The sequence below is a fragment of the Typopeltis vanoorti genome, chromosome 8 (assembly GCF_054136105.1).
Source record: "Typopeltis vanoorti isolate ZY-2024b chromosome 8, IOZ_Tvanoo_1.0, whole genome shotgun sequence".
Taxonomy (NCBI): domain Eukaryota; kingdom Metazoa; phylum Arthropoda; class Arachnida; order Uropygi; family Thelyphonidae; genus Typopeltis; species Typopeltis vanoorti.
In genome coordinates this window covers 45492900-45515976 of record NC_143556.1, presented here as the reverse complement: position 1 = coordinate 45515976, position 23077 = coordinate 45492900, and the positions used below count along the sequence as shown (strand labels likewise).

The following is a 23077-nucleotide window of genomic DNA, read 5'->3' as shown; positions in this document are numbered from 1 at the left end:
CCAGAAGTTCTTATCTTCGATCTTATTTTTAAGTATGCGCACAGCAGTCGGTGTTGTTGTGCTACTTGATCTGTTGGAATTACTTTACAATTTGTCACAACCTTAAGATGTTTTCTTCTAGTCAAAATGTAGTCAATTTGTGAGTTGTTGTTACCACTTCTAAATGTTATCAAATGTTCTTCCCTCTTGAAGAAAAACGAGTTCACAATTGCCAGATCAAACGCTATTGCAAAGTCCACAACCCTCTCTCCTTCCTGGTTCATCACTCCCATTCCATGGCCACCATGCACCCTTTCACAGTCTCTATTCTGTCTTCCTATGTGCCCGTTCAAGTCTCCTCCGACAATCACCATCTCATTTTCTTCCAATTCCCTCATTTCTTCATCCAACACGTTCCAGAACTCATCTTTTTCCTCTGCTGTACAACCAACTTGCGGGGCATATACACATAATACGACCACCCGCTCTTCTCCAAGACCCAATTTCATTCGCATGATTCTGTCATTCCTTCTACCCATGTCCAGTACTTCACCCTTCATTCTGCCACACACCACATTGATTTCTGCACTATACCTCTTAAAATGAAAATTTGATCCTGACAACTGCTGTTTGGCCTGAATCCAGCATGTTCCTCTCCAAGTTTCCCTTCCTCAATTTTTCTTACCCTTTTCAGAAGTATGCTTGTGTAAAAGTTACTTGCAACATCAATTAGGTTCTGTAATTTTCACATTCAGTTTGTTTCCTTTTATATGGATACTATTGAAAGTTCTATGCCAAGCATCTGGAATTCAACCCTTTGACCAGGCCTTCTGAATTAGTTTCAGAAGCTGACTTTTCACTCATCTGTAATCTAGCAACCAGAATGATATTTCATCTTGTTGTACCATTATTGTCTTTGGTTTAAGCCAATACAGAATTAGTTTGGCTAAATCCCAAATAAATTCCATCTTATCTTTTTTTCATTGAGTATCAAGGCAGATGCCTAAATCAGTGCATCCTTTTAAGGACATTAGGTCAAAAGCTTCAGTCAGCTCTGTATTACTTAAAAGGCTCTTCCAGCTATTACTAACTTTGGCCATAAACCAAATTGAATAAAACAGATTTGTTTTATTCAATTTGGTCCAGTTATGCAGCATAGCAAACCTAAACCATACCAATAACCACCTGTTAACTATTCAAAACAGTGAGTTGCATATCGTGGACACTATATTAATTGTGTTGGCTCTGAAATATCCAATTCAAGAAACTTAACTGCTATCCTTACCATTTGTATATTTGGCACTTGTCTTTTTTTAGTTTTTGAAATGTTTATTTATTCTCATATTTTCAGATAATAATGAGATAGTGATTAAAAGTAACCAAAGTACAACTTATAATGCAGAAAATATGATGAATGACAAAATGGTTATAATGAGATAGAGGTGAGGGGCGGGAGTAAAGATAAGTAATATTCGTAGTAGTTGAGAACAGAACAGGGCAGTACAGTGCCAAAAACTTCACAGCTTCAAGTGCTTGTGGCACCAAATAACAAAAAGTAGAAGTTGGAAACACTGTAAAACAGCTAGTAGCAGCAAAGCTAAGAAATATAGACAAAATATAAGAAAGCAAATGAAAGTCATGAAAGAATGGAAAACTATGAAAAGGACTTCATGATGTATAGTGATTGTGTACTAGATGAGTGAATAACAAAAACATCTTTCCCAGAAGCAAAGATGTTTTTGTTATTCACTCATTAACAAGCAGGTAGGACAAATGGAAGATTGGCTGTTTTGGTCAAATGACTTGAAAAGAGATAAGGATGGTATGGAGGGAATATATGAAAGATTTGGTGATTATTATTATGTGACACCTCCAAGTCCAAAGACTCATTGAGGGAGGGCACCTCCTCTACAATTCTCCATCTCCACCACTCCATATCAACTGCATCATCTACACCAATGCCATCTATTGCCCACCACCACTAGTATTTTCACAGACAATCACGAGCATCCATGCCCACAGTGGGATTCTAGCCACTCAGCCAACCAGGCCAGCTGATTGAGGCAAAAATAGAACAAACAGTCAAAATTATTATTGTTATTGTACAGGCATCTCCATGGAGTACGAAGACTCATCGCAGGAGACCCAAACTATCATACCTCTCCTTGAATCCATTAACAGACAAAACACTTCTGACTCTGGCAACCCATTCCACTCATTGACAACTCCAAGCAAAAAATCTAGTCTTCACACCCCTACTAACCACACCTTTATTCAATTTCCGGGGATGATCCATCAGCACTCTATCCAAGTGCTGAAACATTACCCCTGCATCTATCCTATAAAATCTTTTAAGCAACTTAAATGTTTCTATCATACCTACCCCCCTCCGTTTTTTTTTTTTTTTTTTTTTCTCCTATCGATCAACTACTGCAATCCATACACTCTCAGTCTATCCTCACAGGGAACATTCCACAAACCACTCAACATCTTGGTCACCTGCCTCTGAATCTTTTTCACTGCTTCCTCAATCCCAATCCAGATATGGACATATCAAGGCCTTATAAAGAGGAATAACAACTTCCTAATATTTGCTTGTTAATGTGTTCTTCAATAGCCAAGTAATCTTATGTGCTAATTTAGCATTATGTCCTCTAAACTTTAACTGTCTATCACCACTCTAAATTTCTAGCTTCATCTATTTCCTGGAATACAGTGCCATCAATGTGATACACCCATTCTTTTGCCCATACTGACAGCCTATTTAAATTGTCCTGCAAACTCTCTATGTCACCTTGATTAACTATTTTTCTGTTTAATTTTGCATCAACGGCAAACAGCTGAATATTTCCTTTCAGATTATTTCCTATATTACATCATCAAATTCCTGACATATACCCTCAAGGGATGTACAGGATATGATAGTACTACATAAAAAACTTACATCATTACTAACTTCCTATCTCCAATTTTCCTCCAAATCAATTTGTTATCTGTCAAGACTCCAACATTATCAGATCTTATATTTCTATCTTCTGCCTCTCCATATACCACTTTTTGCTCTATCAATCCAACTATATCTTGGTCTTCCTATGGGTCGTTTTCCTGCCAACCTGACAGAGAACACTTGTTTTGCTAATCTTTCCTCTCCCATTCTATTTAAGTGACCATACCACCTGAGATTATCTTTGCTAACACATTCCTGGATGCTGACAATGTCAGGTTCTTTCCTAATATCCTCGTTTTTAATATGACATTGCCATTGATGCCATCTGTTCACACCCTTAATCTTTCTCAGGACTCTCATGTCTGCTGTCTCTAGTCTTTGTTCGAGTGTTTTATTTCTAACCCAGCTCTTAGGTTTAGTGTTTTGACTAATTTCTCTCTTATTCCATATAAATTTATTCAATTGATTTCCTACCATACCAGCTTTGTTGATTCTGTTGTCTACTTCCATATTTAATTTACTATCTTCATTGAAAATCGTGCCTAAGTAGATGAAATGTTTTACTTGTTCTATAGGTTCTCCATTCACAATGCAGTTGATATTTTCAATGTTTCTGCCTGTTTTCATTGTTTTTGTCTTGTTGTTGCTGACCTTCATACCATATCTGTTACAACAGTTATTCAGTTTAGTCAGGGAATCTTGCAGACTTGTGTCGGATTTATTTAGAAGTTAAACATCATTTGCATAAAGCAAAGAGCTGAGATTAACATCTCCAATTCTGATATCAGGTTTAATACCATTTTCCTTCATAATGTGATCCATATAGATAATAAATAACAGGGGATAATGTACATCCTTGTCGACACCAGATTTAGCATTTAAACCATCTTACAAGCTGACTTACAACTCAAAGACTAACTATTCCTTGATATAATGCCCCATTGATACCATACAGCTGTTATGTTTTGAATAGCTTTTCTCTTGGCACGTTGTCATATGCCTTTTCCAGATCTACAAAACTTAAATACAGATCTTTGTTATATTACCATGATTTCTCAACTACTTGTCATAAAGTGAAAATCTGATCCTTATGTACAAATTAAACAGTAGTGGTCCCAGCACCGAACCTTGCACTACAACACTAGTTACCTGTTTTTGCCTCGATTTTGCCCCTCCATATACCACTTTTTGATATCTGCCCTGCAACCACCCTCTTATCCACTTAACTAGTGTCGTAGCCATTTCCTTTATCCAACTCATCTGTTACTCTATTATAAAAAAAATTAGTAAATTACTAAGGCATGACCAACCCCTCATAAAGTCATGTTGCCCCTCATACAGTATCATATTTTTATCCACCCATTCTTGAATTCTCTTTTTGACCAATTTTTTGAGTACTTTTATCACTACACCTGAGATACTGATTAGTCGATCATTTGCTACCTCAGTCTTACAACTTCTCTTATGCAAGAGAATTATTTTCCCCTCTTTTCACTCCCTTGGAAATCTACCAGAGCTGGAACTTAAGGAGGCTAATCAGAGGTATTGCCAGTTTCCCTTGCACATTCTCGCAGAACCCCAGCTGATATCCTATCTAATTTCACAGATATATTTACATTGAGATCTGCAATTCCTAAGAAGCTCCACTTCATCCACCTGTTTCCACATTAGTGTCTGTCACATATGTTAAAGCAGTAACCTCACTAGAATGATATATTCCTTGCAAAGTGGTCACTCAGTAACTCAGCTATTTTATCTGCTTCTGTCACCTCATGATCATCATCGCTTATTATGGTTAATCTTCTATTGTCATTCTTCCTCTCACTTTTCATGTAATGAAAAATTTCTTTGAAATTTCTGATCTTGTCTTTCTTACCTGAGTCTTGTACTTTTCATGAGTTTGCTGGTCACCTTTCTCTTTATACACCCTCCATAGCATTTTCTTCTTCTGCAGCTCATGCTTAATGATATTACGCATCTACCTAACTCCTACCTGATTAGCTGTCCATACCTGAGGTACACAATTTAATACCGCTTCCTCCAGATGACCCTTAACTATATCCCCTGCACTACTAACATCCTGACCTTGCAGTCTTTTATGCCATGCCACAGATATAAGTTTCTTCCTTAGCTTGCCATAATCACCTGCCATGTAGTTCCACACTTCTTGACAGAATATACCTCATGTTTTAGAATCTCCCAAGTCAAGACTGCATGGTCACTTTCACCAATTGGAGGCAATGTAGTCATCTTGGCCGTGGATAGCTCTTCTGATCCCATGACCAGGTCCAGTACTCTTATACTGCTAGTCTCCTCCATCACATGCTGTCCCAAGTAGTTATCTCTTAATAGGTGTATAAATTCTATTTCCTTCTTGCCATGTGATCTTTCTTCCTTCCAGTCTATATCTCCATAGTTGAAGCCAACCATAATAATCACTCGACCTCTACTCGTTTTACTAACTTGCTGATGCATGTCTTCCAGAGCCTCCAACTGTATATTTTTTCTTACTGCCTTAATCTCACATCAGATTATTTCACAAATGAACAGCCACTCTCCTGCCTATCTTCTATTCTTTTTGGTTGCAATTCATCTGCTATCAACATCAGCAGTCTCCCTTCCCCCCCCCCCCCCCTTCCCCATCCTATCTTCTCTATCTTTCCTGAAAATAACCTTTTGCATTCTATCCCTATTGTTGTGTCCCAATTTACGATTATTAGGCTTTCAACTATCCTTACATGTGAAACTCTACTTGTCTTTGTCCAAATCTTATTTATATACGAGATATCACCCAAATACAAATATTCAGGCTTCTTCTCCCCTTATTAATGTCCCTAAATATTTATTTTATACTGCGCCTTTCAGGACATTTAGTTTAAGATATAATATTCAAAAACAAGGAGCAATTACCAAAATATATCTGAGTGTGAAATTAATATGCAGTCATGACCTTTATCTCGTAACTTTAACAACCCCCCCCCCCCCCAGCATGATTAGGTTCATACGTTGTTACAAGTGGTGCATTGAGCGGCAATCTAAGACAACTGTATTTTCAATGAACAAAAGTTTATTGAACTCTTAAACATGACACAATTCATTCTGTATCAAATAAAACTCAATTCAATACTAACAATGTATATTACAAATTTTCACGAGCTAAACACAATTATTAGGTTAAGATCCTACATGAGAATTGTGATCATATCGCCATAACATATAAATATGTATAATTCTAGAACTAGTTGATCCTTTGTCTAACCCTTTACTGGTTTGATCATGCTATAATTCTATATTTTCTAGGGCATATATAATCAGTTACTCTAATTTTCTCACTAAGACAATATGGATTAAATTTATCCTTTTGCTGAGCTAATATGCACTTTTGACCTTTGAAACTCTCTTAATTAAAATACAATGTACATGCATAAATCCCTAGGCACATGAATTACGTATTAATTAATAATAACAAGCTCAATTTTATTCTAGTTTGACATGTACTAAAGTCCTAGTATAATTCTCATTAATCCTTTCAACTGTTCAGTAATTGAACAATGACTACAGTTGCATATGATTTGAATTGACACGAGATTTTACAGTACCTTTTGACTTGGGTCTTCTACACTGGTCTCTACCTTTTTCCGATATTTTACCTTCCTAGGACGAACTCTTCTATAACTTATCACTCCTAAGTTCTTTTGCCACTAAGATGGCCTTTCACAATCTTTACCTTACATTCTTCAATCAAGGACATACATAGGATCATCTATTCTATGGCTGTGAAATTCACCACGTGGGCACTGACTCCTTTATAGAATTTTCTTTCTCTCATTACGATTACTGGACGATGAAACACCCTGACATTATCTTCTCTCTTTTTAATTAAACGGCGTCCCTCATTTCTTACAATAGGAACACGGAATCGAAATCCCGCACACTTTGTTTCCTTATTATGTCGGACGGAGAAAACTCCTAACCCATCACTCAGGAAAACCGCGTGAGACCTATGTGAAGAAAAACTCTGAGGAAAAAAGCCTCATGGGGGCGGGGGATTCCTAACCCTTTTATGTGATGACCCCCTACTGGCACCTTGTTCAATTTCTTTTCTTCCCTCCTTGCTGGAGTCGATTTCACTGACCAATTAGAGTGGCGTTTTTCTGCCAAAATATCATGCGGTCCGTGTGCACGTGACGAAGTCTCAATTCGGGAATTGAGAAGCATCTCTTGAGCTTTGGTTTTTGTTTAAGCTAACCTCTATGTCATCTATACTAAATTAATCCCCTTTCCAAAATTTTCTAAGAATTAACTCGAATCTTTAATCTCTTATTTCAAGTATAAAAACTAGCCTCTCACATACAAAATCGTATGACTAATCTTCATTGCTTTACTTAACCTTATTTTATCATATCACAACTGTAATAAAATTCCCTTCTTTTTTTTTATTTAGTTCAACAAACAATTTCAGCTATATTTTTCACTTGGATGCAAGCATGTTTTTCTTTCTTTTTATTTTTTGTATTCGTTACTTTCAAAAGCTTTTAATGATATCTGCTTAGGAACAAGTTTGCTTACTTAGTTATCTATACAGGGTTTTTATTTCTTCTCTTGTTACACCATGATAACTGAAAATTTCACATTCTTAAGTTATCAGGGTGTAACACTATTCTACATCATCTGCTATTAGCCATCTCTCACTAATGCCTATAGCTTTTGGCAAGGTTGCATTAAAAATACCCCATACTCCTCTCTCTTGTTTCTGATATTTCTGGCATTAGTATATAGAAACTGCAGCATCTCTTTAGCCACCACTCACCTTTACTTACTGAATTGACTACCCTATCAATATTTTTGCTTGAGAGGCTAGATTCCACACTTAGTCATTCTCACACTCACTCACTTCATGGGTGCCTTTTTGCAACCGAATAGCATGAATAATATCGTGAATTTTTGCACCTGGGGAAACACAATTTTGTTACACTTTCATTAAGTATTTCCATCATTGAGTCTCCATATATAAATTTCTCCTTAACTTGTTTTTCTTATTTATGAATTGGATCACCTACTTCCTTCCTTTTTTCACCCCTGCTAATCTCTTGCTGCTTCTGCAGTTTTCTAGTTTTGGTCTTTGTCCTGTGAAGGATAACATTCAATCATGCTATTTCTTTATTAATGTCCATTTCATTCTCCTCTATTTTCACAGCCACACATTCATCATTAATAACATCATTTTCCAACCTACCATCGATGCTGTCCACTCTACTGACATTTGATGCATCGTCACGTAATAACCACTCAGTTTTGAAACATTTAATGCACACTCTCTCTCTCCAGTTTCAATTTCCTGCCACATATCCTTTAATTTTCTAATTGAATACATTTCACACACAATGCGCTGCATAAAATCCCACAAATTCAATCACCTGACAATGTAGTCTTTGCCTCCATTCTTCTACCATGCATTGGTGCCATACTGACAGTATCATATTTAAACAGAAAAAAAATACAAGGTTTACTTACAAACTAAATATCTCAGTCAGTCAATCAGACCCATTTAAAACAAAAACTACAATAAGTTAACCTTATATTATCAACTAAAATACAAAAAAGTTACTTATCCTTCACGAATGCTAAATCCACTCTACACACACACACAATATGCCACCTAATGGCTTATCACCGTTAGGTGGCATAATCTCATATATAAGATTGAGGCTGTTGTCCAGTATGATATGAGAGTTCATCATCATCATCATCAAATTCCTGCCATGTACCCTCAAGGGGTGTACAGGATATGACAGTACTACATGAAAAAAATTACATCATTACTAACTTCCTATCTACAATTTTCCTCCAAATCAGTCTGTTACTTGTCAAGACTCCAACATTATCAGATCTTATATTTCTATCATCTAAGGCACTTTGTACCGTATCAATCCACCTATATCTTGGTCTTCCTCTGGGTCGTTTTCCTGCCAACCTGGCAGAGAACACTTGTTTTGCTAATCTTTCCTCTCCCATTCTATTTAAGTGACCATACCACCTGAGATTAGCTCTGCTAATGCATTCCTGGATGCTGACAATGTCAAGTTCTTTCCTAATATCCTCGTTTTTAATATGATATTGCCATTGATGCCATCTGTTCACGCCTCTAATCTTTCTCAGGACTCTCATATCTGCGGTCTCTAGTCTTTGGTCAAGTGTTTTACTTCTGACCCAGCTCTCAGATCCATAAGTTAAAATTGGTTTGAACACAGTCTTGTTATACAGCTAATTTAGTGTTCCGACTAATTTCTTTCTTATTCCATATGAATTTATTCAATTGACTTCCCACGATACCAGCTTTGCTGATTCAGTTGTCTATTTCTATATTTAGTTTACCATCTTCAGTAAAAATTGTGCCTAAGTAGCTGAAATGTTTTACTTGTTCCACAGGTTCTCCATTCACAACACAGTTGACATTTTCAATGATTCTGCCTATTTTCATTGTCTTTGTCTTTTTATTGCTGACCTTCATACCATATCTATTACAACAGCTATTCAATTTAGTCAGAGAATCTTGCAGACTTCTAGCGGATTTATTTAGAAGTATAACATCATCCGCTCAAGGGGTGCTTAAGGGTCAAAGCTGTATAACTGAGAGGAGACCTCCACATAGCCTTTAAAGGAATGCGGAGAACCGACCAGGGCTTCTGACCTAATGTCCAATCCTCACCTTCTCGTGGTGCACCCTGTTGGGTATCTACTTTGATACTGAACGAACGAGGATGGGCTGGCAATTTGGGATTTAGCCGACCAAATTGTATTCTTATTGGTTAAACCAAAATAAAAAATGATGGTACAACATGACAAAATTTCATGCCGGCTGGGGCGTCGCCCGGTTAAACAAGGCCCCCGTTGTTTTCGCCAGGGAACCAGGGCGAACAGCGAAAAGTCATCTACTGGAACAAATCTGAAAACAAACCCCAACTCAACATCACCAGAGTTAAAGATCGGTACTATCAACGTAAGAAGCCTGAATGGCAAAGAAATGGAGCTAGCTGAGGAATTAGATAAGTACCAGATCGACATAATAGGGGTGACTGAAACAAAAAAGACCAAAACTGGTGAGATCTTTCTGAGCAATAAATACAAAATGTTATATTCAGGCAATGACAATCAAGGAAAAGAAGGAGTAGCCATAGTATTCAACACAAAATACGAGGCTAATCTTCTTGAATGGCAGGCAGTCTCAAGTAGAGTAATGTGGGCAAATATGAGAATGGGGAACTGGACAATGAGACTTATTTGTGCCTATGGTCCCACAGAAGGTTCTACTAAGGTAGAAGTGGAGGAATTTTTTGAGGCTTTAGAAAAAGCAACTGACACAATGAAAAAGGAAAAGTTGGTCCTTGTTGGGGATCTAAATAGTAGAGTAGGAAATGATTGTGAGACATACAAAAATATTTTGGGAAAATTTGGAGAAAAGAGCAAAGCTAATAATAATGGCAAATATCTGTTGGATTTCTGCTCAGGACATGGACTGGTTATTACTAACACCATGTTCCAACATAAAAATGTGCACAAATTCACATGGAGAGAAGAGGCTAGGAATAAGAAAAGTCTCATTGACTATGTTATTGTTGATAGTGATGTTTTCTCCCTGGTGCAGGACACCAGAGTGTACAGAGGATTTGAAATTGGAAGTGATCACTATTTAGTCTTGAGCAGGATAAAATTGAATTTCATATTGAAAAGAATAACATGTAAGAAAGTTTTAAAGCGAATAAAAGTTGAGCAGCTCTCAGATGTGAACTGTAGACTAAAATACAGAAATATTATTGAAAAGAAAATGAAAGAGTTTGAGAACAGGAATCAAACCTTGGAGATTCAGTGGCAAACTCTGAAGGAAACATTGATTGATTCTGCCAGAGAGGCATGTGGTGAGGTTGTGTGCAAGGATAAAAAAATCAGAACTCCCTGGTGGACACAGGAAGTTAAAGAGGCAGTGAAGGAAAAGAAGAAAGCATATCAAAAGTTCCTGGCAAATAAGTCAGCTTTTACTCTTACAGAATACAGAGACAAATGTAAGAAAGCTAAACAGTGTGTAAAACTAGCTAAACAAAAGTCATGGGAGGACTTTGGCAAGAATATAGAAAATAAATATCAAGAAGGTGGCAAAATATTCTGGAGGTTGTTGAAGAAGCTTAGGAATGGAGGAAAGAGTGCTGTAAAAGGAATTAGAGATGATAAAGGTGAAATGAAAACAGGAGAAAAAGATATCCTTGAAGTATGGAGTAATTACTTTGAAAAACTGCTAAATGAAACAAGCAGTGATGACAGCACAGTGATAAAAAACACTGACCAGGCATGCAGTCAGGAATACATATCCATACTTGAAGTAGAAAAAGCCATCAAAGGTTTGAAATGTGGAAAGGCAGCAGGAGTAGATGATATTCGACCAGAAATGCTGAAGTATGGTGGTATAAGAGTCTTACAGTGGCTGCACTGCATAGTTCAGAAAGCCTGGACAGAGGGACGAATTCCCGATGATTGGAGTAGAGCTCTCATAGTACCCATATATAAAAAGGGAAATAAAACTGAATGTGAGAATTACAGAGGTATTTCCCTACTGAGTGTTCCTGGCAAGATCTATGCAAGTATACTTGAGAAACGGTTGAGAGGAATTGTGGAAGAAAAGCTTGGTGAAGAACAAGCTGGATTCAGGCCAAATAGAGGCTGTCAGGATCAGATCTTCACTTTACGACAAATAGTCGAGAAAGCATGGGAATATAACAAAGATCTGTATTTAAGTTTTGTCGATTTGGAAAAGGCATATGACAAGGTGCCAAGAGAGAAGCTATTCAATACACTGCAGTTATATGGTGTCAATGGGGCATTATATCAAGCAATACTTAGTCTTTATTTGAGTTGTGAGTCAGCAGTTAGAATTGAAGGAAGTACAGGAAGATGGTTTAATGTTAAATCTGGTGTGAGACAAGGATGTACGTTATCCCCTCTGTTATTCATTATATATATGGATCACATTATGAAGGAATGTGGCATTAAACCTGATATCAAAATTGGAGATGTTAATGTCAGCTCTTTGCTTTATGCGGATGATGTTATACTTCTAAATAAATCCGCTACAAGTCTGCAAGATTCTCTGACTAAATTGAATAGTTGTTGTAATAGATATGGTATGAAGGTCAGCAATAAAAAGACAAAGACAATGAAAATAGGCAGAATCATTGAAAATGTCAACTGTGTTGTGAATGGAGAACCGGTGGAACAAGTAAAACATTTCAGCTACTTAGGCACAATTTTTACTGAAGATGGTAAACTAAATATAGAAATAGACAACAGAATCAGCAAAGCTGGTATGGTGGGAAGTCAATTGAATAAATTCATATGGAATAAGAAAGAAATTAGTCGGAACACTAAATTAGCTGTATACAAGACTGTGTTCAAACCAATTTTAACTTATGGATCTGAAAGCTGGGTCAGAAGTAAAACACTTGACCAAAGACTAGAGACCGCAGATATGAGAGTCCTGAGAAAGATTAGAGGCGTGAACAGATGGCATCAATGGCAATATCATATTAAAAATGACGATATTAGGAAAGAACTTGACATTGTCAGCATCCAGGAATGCGTTAGCAGAGCTAATCTCAGATGGTATGGTCACTTAAATAGAATGGGAGAGGAAAGATTAGCAAAACAAGTGTTCTCTGCCAGGTTGGCAGGAAAACGACCCAGAGGAAGACCAAGATATAGGTGGATTGATACGGTACAAAGTGCCTTAGACGATAGAAATATAAGATCTGATAATGTTGGAGTCTTGACAAGTAACAGACTGATTTGGAGGAAAATTGTGGATAGGAAGTTAGTAATGATGTAATTTTTTCATGTAGTACTGTCATATCCTGTACACCCCTTGAGGGTACATGGCAGGAATTTGATGATGATGATGATGATGATGATGACATCATCCGCATAAAGCAAAGAGCTGACATTATCATCTCCAATTTTGATATCAGGTTTAATACCACATTCCTTCATAATGTGATCCATATAGATAATGAATAACAGAGGGGATAATGTACATCCTTGTCTCACACCAGATTTAACATTAAACCATCTTCCTGTACTTCCTTCAATTCTAACTACTGACTCACAACTCAAATAAAGACTAAGTATTGCTTGATATAATGCCCCATTGACACCATATAACTGCAGCGTATTGAATAGCTTCTCTCTTGGCACCTTGTCATATGCCTTTTCTAAATCGACAAAACTTAAATACAGATCTTTGTTATATTCCCATGCTTTCTCGACTATTTGTCGTAAAGTGAAGATCTGATCCTGACAGCCTCTATTTGGCCTGAATCCAGCTTGTTCTTCACCAAGCTTTTCTTCCACAATTCTTCTCAACCGTTTCTCAAGTACACTTGCATAGATCTTGCCAGGAACACTCAGTAGGGAAATACCTCTGTAATTCTCACATTCAGTTTTATTTCCCTTTTTATATATGGGTACTATGAGAGCTCTACTCCAATCATCGGGAATTCGTCCCTCTGTCCAGGCTTTCTGAACTATGCAGTGCAGCCACTGTAAGACTCTTATACCACCATACTTCAGCATTTCTGGTCGAATATCATCTACTCCTGCTGCCTTTCCACATTTCAAGCCTTTGATGGCTTTTTCTACTTCAAGTATGGATATGTATTCCTGACTGCATGCCTGGTCAGTGTTTTTTATCACTGTGCTGTCATCACTGCTTGTTTCATTTAGCAGTTTTTCAAAGTAATTACTCCATACTTCAAGGATATCTTTTTCTCCTGTTTTCATTTCACCTTTATCATCTCTAATTCCTTTTACAGCACTCTTTCCTCCATTCCTAAGCTTCTTCAACAACCTCCAGAATATTTTGCCACCTTCTTGATATTTATTTTCTATATTCTTGCCAAAGTCCTCCCATGACTTTTGTTTAGCTAGTTTTACACACTGTTTAGCTTTCTTACATTTGTCTCTGTATTCTGTAAGAGTAAAAGCTGACTTATTTGCCAGGAACTTTTGATATGCTTTCTTCTTTTCCTTCACTGCCTGTTTAACTTCCTGTGTCCACCAGGGAGTTCTGATTTTTTTATCTTTGCACACAACTTCACCACATGCCTCTCTGGCAGAATCAATCAATGTTTCCTTCAGAGTTTGCCACTGAATCTCCAAGGTTTGATTCCTGTTCTCAAACTCTTTCATTTTCTTTTCAATAATATTTCTGTATTTTAGTCTACAGTTTAAATCTGAGAGCTGCTCAACTTTTATTCGCTTTAAAACTTTCTTACATGTTATTCTTTTCAATATGAAATTCAATTTTATCCTGCTCAAGACTAAATAGTGATCACTTCCAATTTCAAATCCTCTGTACACTCTGGTGTCCTGCACCAGGGAGAAAACATCACTATCAACAATAACATAGTCAATGAGACTTTTCTTATTCCTAGCCTCTTCTCTCCATGTGAATTTGTGCACATTTTTATGTTGGAACATGGTGTTAGTAATAACCAGTCCATGTCCTGAGCAGAAATCCAACAGATATTTGCCATTATTATTAGCTTTGCTCTTTTCTCCAAATTTTCCCAAAATATTTTTGTATGTCTCACAATCATTTCCTACTCTACTATTTAGATCCCCAACAAGGACCAACTTTTCCTTTTTCATTGTGTCAGTTGCTTTTTCTAAAGCCTCAAAAAATTCCTCCACTTCTACCTTAGTAGAACCTTCTGTGGGACCATAGGCACAAATAAGTCTCATTGTCCAGTTCCCCATTCTCATATTTGCCCACATTACTCTACTTGAGACTGACTGCCATTCAAGAAGATTAGCCTCGTATTTTGTGTTGAATACTATGGCTACTCCTTCTTTTCCTTGATTGTCATTGCCTGAATATAACATTTTGTATTTATTGCTCAGAAAATTTTTGTCTTTTTTGTTTCAGTCACCCCTATTATGTCGATCTGGTACTTATCTAATTCCTCAGCTAGCTCCATTTCTTTGCCATTCAGGCTTCTTACGTTGATAGTACCGATCTTTAACTCTGGTGATGTTGAGTTGGGGTTTGTTTTCAGATTTGTTCAGATATGAGAGTTTTGGTAGCTAATTATTCAGTGTATGGACCCTGCAGGAGAAATGGTGTACAGCATGTTGATGTATAAAGTGTTTTTGATAGTAGAATAGATTGGTATCTGCATGAATGATTTGGTGTTAGGTGTCATGGGAATTTTTTGTTCATTGAAAGAATAAATACATGTAATCGGGGATGCTAGGTATGACAGTGTGGCTGTTTGTGAGATATGCACAGAAGTGAGAGAGAGAGAGAGAAAGAGAGAGAGAGAGAGACAGAGATCAAAACTGTTATGACAGAGTAATTCAGAGAAGGATAATTTAAAAGGAATGACCCAATAATGGTAGGACTAGTTTTGTCAGAGTTATTTAAGGGTCAAAGCTAGATAACTGTAAGGAGACCTGTGTTTTAATGATTGTATATGTCAATCATTTCATGAGTTTCCTGCAAGGAAATATGTACCTGCAAGGGTGTTTACTTGTATATATATGTGTATTTCCTGCACCTTTAAAAAGGTTAGGCTCTCACCATTAGTATTATTTGTGTATTTCTGATTCCTTTCCAATATATTTATCTACTTTAAAACAATTTTAATTTTCCAAATTCTTAATCTCTCATATATTATATTCACTTATCTTAGTCTAAGACAAGAGAATTGTAATACAAAAGAAAAATTGTTCAATAAATATAAAAATGTACAAATATTATTATTTACACAAATCTGTTTGAAAAATATTTCATAAGACATGCACTTTCTCTCTCACACTCACCTATCCAATTTAAATTTAATTTTAGGATAAAAAAAAATATTCTACTGACAAAAACAAAGTAAACCTACTTCTTTGCAAATTCTTTCTACGATTTAACAGTGTTGGCTTTCCAATATGTTTAATGCAATCAGTTTCAAAAATGAAAATCATCTCTTTCTAATTCAATGTTAACATTCATCCAAAGAAAGAACCTTTTCCTATCTTAGATTTCAGTGTAAACAATTATCAGAAAAATTAACATGTTTCAGCAAGCTGTTTTGAGTCTTGAATGTTTTATTTTGTTTTTGGAGGGAAAAAAAACATTGATAACTTTAACATAACACACCATCTTTGGTTAAGTGTGACAAGTTAGAAAGGTTGAACTAATAGTTATACAGCAAAGGATATTTACATTCATGGTATGTGCTGTGATCTAGAAATGGACATTACTAATGATAGCATGTATGTTAACAATAATAATAAAACATTATTTGCAGTTGATGAGAATAAAAATATCTCAGATTTTCAATATAGAAATGCAGGTATTCCAAATAAGGTAATCTCAGAACTAACAAGAATGAAATATGTGGGATATATTAATAGCTTTATTTGTAGGTTTAAAGAATTCCCCTAAATGACACAATATCTAACAAAGTGTAAGAAAAATTAAGACCTTATCTTAAATCAGCTTTGGTCAGTCTAAAAGATCAAAAAATAAAATACATGAAATTCACAGAATGAATGGCTATGGCAGCCATTGCACAAGCTTCCTGATATGTGTGACATATCAAGAAGCAGTTATATTTCTGATGAAGTATGTCAAAGCATAAGGTTAGTAGAATAACAATTTTCTTTTTATAGTTATATTTTGATTATACTATTTCACATGGATAACAAAAACTACTAAACCTTGACCTGTAGAATTTATTTCCATTTCTTTTATGAAGTGTTACATATTTTTACTATGACAAGTGAGAATAAAATTTTATTCATAGAGAACGAGAAGAAGAAGAGGCTCTTGAAAGAGCTAGGAAAGCTCAGCAGCAACAACAACAGCTAGAAGGCATATCTCGTCAGCAAGAGCAAACAGCACAAGGAATCAGTGAAAGGGAAAGACAGAGGTTACGAGAGCAGGAGAGGCGACGAAGGGAAGCTGTAAGTTTTTACTGCTGTTGTTGTAAATGGGGATGTAAATTTTGTAAATAACAAATTCACTCACAGCAAGTGAATAGTTAATATATTAATTACAATGATCAGTTAAATTATTTGAAATAGCTGTCATACGTTATATATATATATATATATATATACAAGCTACATATTAGAATATATGTAGCTTGTTTGTTTTACTGTGTTTACCTATTTTATATCTTAAAAACAGAATATCCTTCTTTAATCATATATTTGCATCATATTGAATAATTTTCTACTGTAATTACTTTCTTGATTATATATTAAACTAACTAGAAAGCTTGCTAAATGTGGGGAGGGAGGGAGATTCAGACTAGTTGAATAAATTAATTTCAAATTAGCAGTGCTGTATAAATATTTTAAGTAAAATATACGCAAATGGGCAAACTATCACTTCTTTTCTTCATTTTAATTAAAAATGAAAAAAAAAGGATAAAGCTATATAACTGAAAGGAGACCTCCATATAGCTTTTAAAGGAATGCGGAGAACCGACCAGGGCTTCTGATCTAATGTCCAATCCTCACCTTCTCGTGGTGCACCCTGTTGGGTATCTACCTGGATACTGAATAAACAAGGATGGGCTGGCAGTTTGGGATTTAGCCAACCAAATTATATTCTTATTGGCTTAAACCAAAATACAAAATGATGGTACAACATGAGAAAATTTCATGCTGGCTGGGGCATTGCCCAGTTAAACAAGGTCCCTGTTGTTTTCGCCACGGAACCAGGGTGAAAAGTCAGCTACTGGAACAAATCGAAAACAAAACCCAACTCAACATCACTAGAGTTGAAGATCGGTACTATCAACATAAGAAGCCTGAATGGCAAAGAAATGGAGCTAGCTGAGGAATTAGATAAGTACCAGATCGACATAATAGGGGTGACTGAAACAAAAAAGACAAAAACTTTCTGAGCAATAAATACAAAATGTTATATTCAGGCAATGACAATCAAGGAGTAGCCATAGTATTCAACACTAAATACGAGGCTAATCTTCTTGAATGGCAGGCAGTCTCAAGTAGAGTGATGTGGGCAAATATCAGAATGGGGAACTGGACAATGAGACTTATTTGTGCCTATGGCCCCACAGAAAGTTCTAATAAGGTAGAAGTGGAGGAATTTTTTGAGGCTTTAGAAAAAACAACTGACACAATGAAAAAGGAAAAGTTGATCCTTGTTGCAGATCTAAATAGCAGAATAGGAAATGGTTGTCAGACATACAAAAATATTTTGGGAAAATTTGGAGAAAAGAGCAAAGCTAATAATAATGACAAATATCTGTTGGATTTCTGCTCAGGACATGGATTGGTTATTACTAACACCATGTTCCAACATAAAAATGTCCACAAATTCACATGGAGAGAAGAGGCAAGGAATAAGAAAACTCTCATTGACTATGTTATTGTTGATAGTGATGTTTTCTCCCTGGCGCAGGACACCAGAATGTACAGAGGATTTGAAATTGGAAGTGATCACTATTTAGTCTTGAGCAGAATAAAATTGAATTTCATATTGAAAAGAATAACATGTAAGAAAGTTTTAAAGCGAATAAAAGTTGAGCAGCTCTCAGATGTGAACTGTAGACTAAAATACACAAAGATTATTGAAGAAAAAATGAAAGAGTTTGAGAATACAAACCAAACCTTCGAGATTCAGTGGCAAGCCTTGAAGCAAACCCTGATTGGTTCAGCCAGAGAGGCATGTGGTGAGGTTGTTTGCAAGGATAGAAAAATCAGAACTCCATGGTGGACACAGGAAGTTAAAGAGACAGTGAAGGAAAAGAAGAAAGCATATCAAAAGTTCCTGGAAAATAAGCCAGCTTGTATTCTTAGAGAATAAGTTCTTAGTAAAGAACCCAGTCCATACACCCTTACTAACCACACTCTTAGACAACTCTCTTGTTTTCCCCCTACTCTCCATGTATTGAAAAAAATTCTTCATTGTCAATCTTATAGAATCCCTTTAGCAACTTATAAGTTTCTATCATATCACCTCTCTCCTCCACCTATCAGTTAAACTGTGACACTCGCACACCTTCAATCTATCCTCCTAGAGTACATGCCACGGACTTGTCATGAGCTTGGTTACTTATGTCTCAGAATCTTCCCCACCACCTCCTGATCCCCCCAGAAACACAGGTGACCAATGAATTGCCATTGTCCTTTGCCCACAATGGCAATTTATTTAAATTATCTTGTAAGATATCTACATCACCTTTATCAACTACTGTCCTCCCTAGTTTTACACCATTGGCAAACAACTGAATATCTTCTGTTATATCATTAATGTACAGATTAAAAGAGTAGTGGCCCCAGTAGTACAAGAACCCTGAGGCATTCTGCTAGTCACTCTCATTCGCCTTGATTTCTCCAATATACACCACCCTCTGATATCCATCAGCCATCCTCTATCTATACCACCAGCCTGAGTCATATCCATTCTCATTTGCTCCAATTTATGTAATAGTTTTCCATGTGGTATTCTATCAAATGTCTGCAAAGTCCAGCAGTATTATGGTGTAGCATCCACGTTAGAGAAAGAGAAGAAACACTTGGACACATCCATCAGTCCTCAATCCCAAACTGGTGCACGTTTTAGAACAAGGTAGTGTCACTGCAAGTAGCATGAACTGTAAAGTTAAAAAATGAAATTCAGAAAGATAAATCAACCAAAAATGAAGAAAATAGTAAGAAATGTGGTGAAAATTCTTATCACAACACAGGTATTAGTTTGGATGTTAATTCTAAAGCCGCAGCAGATTTTCCAGAGCTAGAATCGCTAAAGGAATACATTAGGAAAGAAGTAGAGAAACAACAAAGACCAATACTAGAAAGGCAAGAGACTATTCAAAATGTTAGAGGGGCTCAAAGCAAATAACTGCTCTTGTAATACATCAGATTAATCATCTAGTGAAACTACGAGTAAGAAAGTAATGAAAGAAAATGTTCTGCCTAAATGCTACAACTGTAACAAAATAGGGCATATAGCTAAGTACTGTTATAAACGGAAAAGGTTAGATTATAAGGAAAGAAAGGGAATAAGGTATGATGCAAATATTGTGTTAGTAGATAGTAACTTTCCAAATATTCAGACTAGCAGATTTAATTGCAACTCATGTAGTCGACTTAGTGGTATTGAAATAACACATCAAAAACCTTTAACAGTTATACAGGAATCTAGTTCTTGAGAAGGAAACAATAAATAAAGGTAAGAAAGAAGACTTAATAAGATTGAATGAAGACCTAGTAAATGATGCCATAAAATTAGAAATTCAGTGGATGAAAATAGATTAATCAATACCCTCTTTGAATCTGCATTTCAGTTGTTTCTTAATGTCTTCTCTGAGGATATCACAGAAATGCCCTGTACAAATCCAGATAAGTAGGTAACTGAAGCAAATGAATTTTCTCCATGAAAGGTTGAAGAAATAGTGATTAATTTAGAAGAAACAAGTTTTCACTAAACTGGTTTTAACTTCAACCCTGTCAGTTTGGGTGTTATTAAATTTGGTCCTTTCAGACATATTAAGTGAAGGAGTGAATTGTTTCCAGAACAAATTACTAATACACTCTAGGGATCTAATATCCCATAGAAAAACCTTACTAAAGGTTTTTTCTAGACTGGATGAAGAACAGTTATCCCTAAATTATTCAAAGTGTGAGCGCTCTTTCAAAAGGTGCTCAAAAGTCATAAAGTTAATACAGATTTTGCCCAAATTAATTCTCAGAAGGAGTTGAGCAAATTCAAGATGTCAGAATAGATGAAGTGAGTGAGACACCCGTGCAACAAAATTGGAGAATGTCCAGCACGAATATTACACACACACACTCTCTCTCTAAGTATAAGACTAGAATAATTGTTAATAGGAGTAGGAGAACAAATCACCTTAATTCTAATAAGCCCGCAACTTGTGAGATTAAAATTAATCCTAAGGAGGGTATGAGTATTATTAAGAATAGTGAAGGTCATCTCCTGAAGGAATGGGAAAGAAAAAGAAGAAAAAATACATTTTTTTCTGAGCAAGATTAAGCCTTTGTAAACTCTCTCATGATATGCAACCTGTCATGTTTGCTTTTACATGTTTTTTTTCAAGGGGAATGTACTTAGAGAAATGTTATTTTGTCTGCAATAATCATGTAATAATTTAACCATGAGCCTTTGTTAACATAATGTGGCATATAACATCATCATGTAACTGTGTTAACTTGTGTCTAATCAGTAAGTCTAGTTCTTAAAATAGCCATATATGGCAATTTCAAAGATGCGTGAAGTATGACATCATCATGTTCAGATGTCAATACATGACTATATATTGAAGTTTTGAGAGGCGCGTACATGCATGCATACAAGAGGGCCAGGCATAAATAAGGTGAGACTTCGAGGTAGACTTCATCTTGAGGTTTTCTAAATCTTCTCTTACCTGGGTCTTCCACCACGTTAGGTCTGTTGTCGGTCATTGAAAGAGAAGCATCATGGGCCTTATGGTTTTCACCTTCTTCTGTCTGTGTCCGCCGGCACGTAAGGTCCACTGTTGGGAATTGAAAGGAAAGAGTTACACATTGCCACCACGTTAAGGATCTCCTATAGGACATAGAATAATCAACGACTCAGACAAGGAAGAAATTTGGCTGGAAATCAAGAACAAGCCAGCAGAAGGAAAGAAACACAAGAAGGAGCACTTACATATGAACAAGATTCATGTAAAAGGCAGTGCTGAACGAGAATTGTAATTATATATGTGATAATTCTGAACAAGAGTGTACATCGAGTGTGTCTGTTTATGGGTACAATAGGATAGTGTAAATTGATATTGAATTAAGGTTACTTAAGGTATGCCTTATTACATAGTTGCATATCGTGAGAGATTTTACAGCTTCACAAGTTGCTTCTTTAACAGGGATACTTTAATTTTGATTACTACTACGTATATGGATCTGATAGTTGGATTAGAAATGCTGGATTAGCAGTATACAATATAGTGTTCAAACTAGTTTGTACACTGTATTGTATACTGCTAGTTTAGTAATTTGGCTAATTTCTCTCTTATTCCATATAAAGTTATTCATCCTGCTCCCTGCCATACCATCTTTGCTAATCCTGTTGTCTGTTTCCAAATTTAATTGTCCCAATTCACTAAAAACTGTCCCTAAATAGCTGAAAAATATTACTTGTTCTCCATTGAGAATTCACCTGAAGTTTTCTTTATACTTTCCTATTTTCATAGTTTTAATCTGTTTATTGCTGATTTTCTTTTGCCAAAAGTGGAAAACAAAAAAGTTGTTCAACTGTCTCTAATCCAGAGAATTTTAATAATAAGGCGTGACGCCTTTTGACAACTCGTGTATGGAAATATGACTTTTGCATTACTTCCACCTTGGTATCACTGCCTCTGGTCTGGCTCCCACTAATGAGACCTCAATAAAGGTTGAAGCCGGTCTGGGTAGTGACCCTTCCCTTAATGCAGTGTTTCTCAATGTTTTTTGGATCATGCCCCACCTCAATGTCTCAAAGATTTTGATGCCCCCCCCCCCCCCAAGCATAATAGTCAGCCAAGTTCAGAAAAAGTATCTATAAATATGTACATGTGCATTTTCTAATTGCCCCCCCCCTCCTGTGGGACGTGCACCCCACATTGAGGAAACACTGCCTTAATGCATAGCATTATACATGTCCGCAAGGAGATGTGCTTTGCATGGGATACTAAAGCAAGTGATGTGAAGTCATACCACCTTTGCCACGAGTTGCCTCAGTCCTGAAATTACTTCAAGTAATTTCAGGACTGGGGCGCAAACTTTGTTTGCTTACACTTGGATAAAGGATTAAACCAAATATATAATCCTAGCATAACCAAGTGGAAAACAATTTCCATTTTATACTTCCATATTTGAGCATTTCTGATTGAATATCATCTGCTTCAGCTGCTTTTCTGCATTTGAAGTCTGTGTTGGATTTTGCTACCTCAAGTTTTGAGGTAGAAATTTGCATTCCTCTTGAAAATTGTCTGCTACTCTTCTGTCACTGCTTGTTTTGTTTAACAGTCTTTCAAAGTAATCACCCCACACTTCTAGGATATCATTATCTTCAGTTTTCATGTCATTTTATCATCTTTGATT

At 36.2% G+C, this 23077-nt stretch overlaps 1 protein-coding gene across 9 annotated transcripts in view; it reads left to right on the top strand.

The window, feature by feature from the left end:
* LOC150103963 (bromodomain-containing protein 2-like) overlaps positions 1-23077 on the top strand; it is a 539719-nt gene that overhangs the window by 489580 nt on the left and 27062 nt on the right. For all 9 annotated transcript variants that reach the window (XR_016548723.1, XM_090397216.1, XM_090397208.1 and 6 more), the window contains one exon: positions 16768-16927. Coding sequence is in view for 8 of the 9 variants with exons in the window: in XM_090397216.1 (XP_090253342.1) it covers positions 16768-16927 (160 nt within the window). In the remaining variant the exon portion in view is untranslated. The remainder of the gene's footprint in view (positions 1-16767; positions 16928-23077) is intronic.